This window comes from Ursus maritimus, unplaced genomic scaffold, assembly GCF_017311325.1.
Source record: "Ursus maritimus isolate PB19 unplaced genomic scaffold, ASM1731132v1 scaffold_2, whole genome shotgun sequence".
Classification (NCBI taxonomy): domain Eukaryota; kingdom Metazoa; phylum Chordata; class Mammalia; order Carnivora; family Ursidae; genus Ursus; species Ursus maritimus.
In genome coordinates, this window is record NW_024424452.1 from 37,911,261 (window position 1) to 37,917,521 (window position 6,261).

Here is a 6,261-nt window from a genome sequence, read left to right on the forward strand (position 1 = left end):
GGGGGGGGGGACTCCCAGATGTTGCTGCGCAGGGAACATCTCCAGTCTGCCGCCCTCGCCCTGATGTCTGGAGAGTCCCTGGCGGGGCAGGGGCAGGGCGGGGCAGAGAACCGCCGGCTCTGGTACTTCTCCAGGAAGCAGGTGCAGGAGAGGGGCGCTCCAGAGGCGAAGATGATGAATTAGGGAGGCAGAACAGCACAGTTCATAAGGTGGCCTCATGATCTGATTTTGTCACCCAGTCACCCCCCTGCACACACACACATCCCCACGACGTCTGTGATGACGCCTGGACACCCACCCTACGCGGTCCTCTGCCGGGAAAGATCAGCAACACCAAGACCAGTTTGCCCTGAGGACAAAAGCTCCAGTAGCTTCCCTACCGGCAGAGAAGGGAGCCCCGGCACAGCCCGAAGGACACCTTCTCCCCGCTCCCCCAGCCTGACTCGGGATGTCCCAGGAGGGCAGCGCGCTGGGCCCCGCGCACGTGCGCACGTGGTTCCGCGGGCCCGGGGCGAGCACTGTGCGTAAACGCCGTCCCGCAGACCGGTTTGGGTCTAGAGGCAGCTCTGGGTGCCCGGCACCGAGCAAGGCAGAGCGCCAGGACGTGGGCGAGGGCCTGCGGTCCCGCAGCCGCACGGGTCCCGGGGCTGCGCCTGCACGGCGGGAAGGGTGCGGGGTGCGTGGGAGCCAGGGCGACGATCTCGCTCCAGCCGGCCCGGCACCCAGGAACCTCACGGGCTCCTTCCTCTTCGGGCTGGGAGCGAACTACACTTCCCAGCATGCCCTTGTGGGCTGCCGGGGGCGGCTAGCTGCGACGGAAGAGACCTCCCGAGAGTGCGCGTCATTTCCGTCGCGCGAGTGGAACCACGTTCTGTAGTCGTGAACCGAGGCCTCGAACGGCGCCCGGCTTCCGGTTTCGCGCGTCGGAAGTGACGCAAACGGGCCGCGCCGCGGCGCCGAGTGCGGAGGCCGGGTCGCGATGCGCGGCGTCCTACGTCCGCCGGCGGCCGGGTGAGCTGTGCGGCTTCTCGGAGGGGCCGAGGGCGGGAGCGACGGGTGGGCGCGCTCACGGCTGTCTTTCTTCCAGGGCCGTCCGGGCGCTGAGGTTCGTGCGCTGGGCTTCCCGAAACCAGCCGCCGCTCGGTGGCCGGACCCCGGCCCCGCCCGCGGCCGAGGAAGAGGACGACCCTGACCGTCCCGTTCACTTTTCCTCCAGCAGAGCCCACCCGTCCCGCTGGACGGTGCAGCATTCCCTAGGAAAGGAGCAGCAACGGTCCTGGTGGAGGGTGTTGCCTTTCAGCCTCTCCCTCATGGTTGTAGTCATCTGGTGCTTCCTTAGGCAGGAGACCGGCGCGGACCGGTGGTTGAAACAGGTGTTGGGGGAAGAAGAGGAGGCGGAGCCCGGCGATGGTTCGCAGGAGCCTGGAGCTCCGGCTGCCAGCAGGCGAGAACTTAGCGGGCGCTAGCGGCGAGGGGATAGGCAGGCGCCCTGACGCTTTTGCCATCGCGTTTGGCCGTTTCTGCCGTGGCTATGCGCGTCCCCAGAGTGAAGGACTCGGCTCACCTGGCCACGCTGACCCGCGTGAAGGCAGAGCGGAACGTCGTCACGTCGGATCTGGCTCTTTGCCGAACACTTGATGCCCAACGAATACGTCCAAAAGACATTTCCTTTTCAGATCCCCAGAAAAGGTTTTGGTTGCATTGTGTGCTGTTGGATTGTGATGTGCCTTTCTACAACGTGATCATGTTTCCAAAGCAATTCTGGTGACACTTGTGATCAGTGTGATCCGGTTTCCAGGTCATTTGCTTCCTGAGACAGAATAACTGGCAGAAAAGTTGTTAAACTTCTGATTTGCAATGTACTGTAGTTCATAGAAATTGACGTTAGTTTTGCAAACTGACAGTATATTTTAACTTGGTAACGTGGAATTAAGCCAACCCCCCCCTTTTGTATCTTATTAAAAAAAAAAAAAAGATTTTAGTCCTTTCCAGTTCCTTTGTTTTTCTGTTTTTCCGGAGTAGGAACTGAGGAAAGAAATCTAAATGTAAATTGTGGAATTTACCAAGGATACCAGAAATAATGAGCTTTCTCAGCTCTAGAGATTTTTATTTTTAGGAAGGTGACAATTTTCTGAGTAGAGTAAGACTGATAAGTATTTCTTTTGACAATTGCAGGCAATATTTTTGGGTATCTAAATGATATGCTTTTCAAGTACTATTTAGTAAAATGCTTAATTCTGAATTAAATACAAGATGCACAAAAGGGAGATTTTATTCATGCTTCTAGTGGCAGGTTTTATCTTGGCATGCCTGTGGTGCCGAAGTTACCTGGAGGTTTCTTTCATTCAGGTGTTTGAAGGCTGGGGGCTACCTGCCAGCCTGCTGGCTTCTGGAAGGGTCTCTGTGGGAGTCCTCTGAATGTCCCGCCCACCTGGGTAAATTGGGCTCAGTAGGGAAATGGAACCCATACAAGTATGTTCATTATTTAGAGACAGATCAAGGTTTGGAAAGCTTGACCTAATTGTAGCTCAGGCTACATTGTTATCCCAGTGGGAAAAAGAAGTACGCCCTCCTTTCCCTAACCTGGCATGATGGTTCTCTGTTTAATTGTGAAGTGTTTTGTTTGAGCAGGTCATTCAAACCTGAACCCTTACTTTTCTCACTAGTTCCTGCAGGGAAAAAAAAAAGACTTAACAAAAAGAATTTTTGTTTTAATTAAAATTCTCATATGACAAAAGCAAGTGACTTACCTGGAAAAGTTATATACTGTAAGGAAGAGAATCAGAAACACTGAAAATCCCACCACCTAGAGCTAACCACTGTGAAAACTTTGTTGTTTACTTTTCCAAATTGTTTTGTGTGTATATAAATACACAGGTTTGCAAAACACAAGGGTGGGTAGTACTGTTTTTGATGATACATCGTGTGCCACATGGGAACAAATCCTGAGTGTCTCCCCGGCAGCGGCCAGGGAGGCGTTTTCTGGTTGCACACTTCACACCCCAGACACGGGTGGGTCTTGTCAGGAGCAAAAGGAAGACCAAGGCCAGCTGGCGCCCATGTGAGTAGGCCCTGCCCCACCTGGGCTTTTCCAAGGGGGGCGGGCAGAGCAGGTGGACAGGTAAACTGCTAGGGAAAGCCCTTTATTACCGAACTGTTTTGTCCTTGCCCAGCCATGCTTCTTCAAGGGCTCGTCTTGCTGCAGTTCACCAGCTTTGGGGGTTTCTGTTCAGAAAACGTCTGCCCGCTCCATGGGCTCTGCCTTATTTTAATTTGCTTTTTAAGAAAATTTTTAATTTAATTACTAGCCAGGTTGAACATGTTAAAAAATGTCTCATGCCCCATATTTACAAAACGGTGTGCTCTGGGCCCGGGTTCTCCTTCCCAAAGTGCACACCCTCCTTCCTCCACCGGGGTCACTGAGGCAGGACCCTGCTGCTGCTGCTTGCTTCCCGGAGTACCCACCCTCTGTGTGTCCCCACGCACCCTGCTGGTGACAGGAGGGGCGTGTGACTCCCCCTTGGCTGTGAGCCTCTTGGATTCTTTTTGAAGATCAGCGTTATTGATACATAATTCACATGCTATTCAATTCACGCACTTAAAGTACGTAATGAAAAAAAATGTTTCGTATATTCACTTGGGGCAGCCGTGACCACAATCTAATATGGGACCTGTTCGCACTCCTTAAAGCTGGGTAGCCATAAGCAGTGGCGCACGGGCCCCCGCATGTCCCACACCGAGCCCTAAGCAACCGCGTCCATTCTTTGCAGCTCCGTACCCAGCCCGGGGGTCAGAGTCGATGAATGAGAGAAGCGCGAGGGTGAGCGGCCAGCCCGCTGTCTCCACGCGGGGAACCTGCTCCGGGAGGCGCAGGACGCTGCGGGGTGGGCCGGGGTCCGCCTGAGGGCGGGCTGGGATGAACGTGAACCAGGGCAGCCCGCGGGGGCGCGGGGCTGTGCACCGGGGGCGGGGGAGGCGCGCTCGAGGCGTGTCCCTGCCGAGCCCGGCGCGGGGCCGGGTAGCCAGGCGGGTCTGGGGTCCGCCGGGTGCCGGTGGGGGCGGGGCGGGGGCGGGGCAGGCGTGCGGGGGCGTGGGGGGCTCCGCGCGGGGGGAGATCCGGAGGGGCGGGCGGGCCGGCCTGGCGCATGCGCACTGCATTGTTTTGACTGAAAATGCCGTCGGTTTCGAAAGCGGCGGCGGCGGCGCTGAGCGGGTCCCCCCCGCAGACTGAGAAGCCGACCCACTACAGGTCAGTGGCCGGGCCGGCCGCGGCGGGGGGCGGCCCCGTGCGCCCCCCGGCCCGCGCCCCGCGCCTCTGGGCCTGGGTGCTGCCGCCGGTGCGGCCTGGGGGCCCGCACCGCCCCCCGCCCCGGCCTCTGCGTCGCGCCTAGACTCGGGGCGGGTGGACCGCGGTCCGACTCGGGCTGCCGTCGCCTGAAGTCGAAAGGCGGCGCCCAGGGTCTGGGGCGGCACCTGGGGGCGGGGGCTGGGGAGCGCGGCAGGAGGCGGGGGTCCACTCGCCTCCGGTGGGGGTCGGGGGGCGGGCGCCATCTGCACCCGGGCTGCCTCAGCCTGGAATCAGGGATGGCACCAGAGCTTGGGGTTCGGGGCGCGCCCGGGGTCGCTGTGTCGCCCCTGAACTTGGGGGTCGCGTTAGTGGCCGGGATGGGGGTGCTGCGGAGCGGGTCCCGGGGACTCGCATCCGGGCTGGGGGCGGCCGTCTGGGCCGGAGTGGCTCGCGCCTGGGGTCGGGGGCACCTCGGGTCGGGGATGGACGGCCGCGCCTGGGCTCGGAGGGAGGGCGGCCATCTGGATTCGGGCTGCCTCTGCCCCGAGTCGGGGCGCGCCCAGGGTCGCTGTATCGCGTCCGAACTTGGGGGTCGCGTCAATGGCCGGGATGGGGATGCTGCGACGGGTCCGGGAATCGCGCCCGGCTGGGGATGGGGTGGGGCGGCCGTCTGACTCGGAGTGGGGTCGCACCTCGGGTCGGAGATGATTGCCTGCGATTGGGGTCGGGAACTGTGCCTGGGATCCAAGGGGCATTGTGGGGATGGGGGACGGCCGTTTGGGGTCCTCTGCCTTCAGAGTGGGGGCTGCTCCTGAGGTTGGGGCACCCTGGCTTGCGGGGTCCGGTCCCCGCCCACGAGTCCCCGAGGCCGCCCGCCGGCGGCGGTGGCGGCGGAAGCGACCCGCAACGCTGTTTGTCTTTTTAGGTATCTAAAGGAGTTTAGGACAGAGCAGTGCGCCCTGTTTGTGCAGCACAAGTGCGCCCAGCACAGGCCATTTACCTGTTTCCATTGGCATTTCCTAAATCAGCGTCGGCGCAGACCGCTCCGCAGGCGGGACGGCACCTTCAACTACAGCCCGGACGTGTACTGCTCCAAGTACGACGAGGCCAGCGGCGTGTGCCCCGACGGCGACGAGTGAGTGTGCGCCGCGGCCGGGCGGCCGCCTGCGGGGAGGGTCCTTCTCCCCTCGGAAGCCTTCCGCGGCCGCCGGTGGGGGGGCAGGCTTTTCTCTGCCTCGAGGGCTGCGTGTCTCAGGGACGCCCCTTGCATGGTGCAAACCCACTGCCCCGCCAACGTCGGACCCAGTTCCCCGCATTCTCTGCCTTTGAACCGTCAGGAGGTGCACTTGCTAGGTGTAGGGCCACTCTGACCCCGGTCGGAGAGCGTGCTGCAATGCTTGCTCGCGGTGTGCAAGTTACATCTGGAACGTTTCCTTTCTTGCAGCTCATCTAACTTCTCTTTAAAAAATTGATAGGAAAGTAATCTTATTTGTAGACTGCCATTTCCGTAGCACTCTTAAAGTTTGAAAAACTAAGGTTTTGTTTTGGTTGGCTTTTTTCTTGCAAGTTTCTACATGGTGTTATGAACAGATGTATTTATTTAGCAATATGTAGACTGGGAAACGGGCAAGCGCAGTCGGAGTGTGTGTTCAACGGAGTGGGCAGAAATCCGCAGCCGAGGTTTTGCGCTTTCCTCATAGACCATTTGGGGCAGGAGGAGGGCTGGTCTACCTCTGCTTGGAAGCCGGGTAGCCGCCCTGGGCTCCAGGGCCTCTGATACCCGCGGCCTGTGGCATCCCTTCCGTTCAGATCCAGCACCGATTCCGGGAGGTCCTTCAGGCCCCATCCCCTGATCCTTTGAAAGGAGCTGGATCTCCAGAAACGCTCCCTTTCCAAGACCGCGTTCACTCTGCCGCCAGAGAGCGGAGTGATGTCTGTTGTCCTTCATTTTCCACAGATGCTCAGGCCAGGAA

General features: G+C 59.7%; 2 protein-coding genes across 2 annotated transcripts in view; both read left to right on the forward strand.

Moving 5' to 3' along the window:
- Positions 1–858: 858 nt before the first annotated feature.
- CUNH16orf91 (chromosome unknown C16orf91 homolog) lies at positions 859–2,892 on the forward strand. Its single transcript, XM_040635573.1, has 2 exons — positions 859–1,011; positions 1,088–2,892. The coding sequence occupies exons 1-2, from the start codon at positions 980–982 to the stop codon at positions 1,464–1,466; spliced, it is 411 nt and encodes a 136-aa protein (XP_040491507.1). The 5' UTR covers positions 859–979; the 3' UTR covers positions 1,467–2,892.
- Positions 2,893–4,156: 1,264 nt separating this feature from the next.
- UNKL (unk like zinc finger) overlaps positions 4,157–6,261 on the forward strand; it is a 38,284-nt gene continuing 36,179 nt past the window's right edge. The window contains exons 1-2 of the mRNA XM_040635577.1: positions 4,157–4,249; positions 5,214–5,423. Of these exons, the coding sequence (XP_040491511.1) occupies positions 4,173–4,249; positions 5,214–5,423 (287 nt within the window). The 5' untranslated portion in view covers positions 4,157–4,172. The remainder of the gene's footprint in view (positions 4,250–5,213; positions 5,424–6,261) is intronic.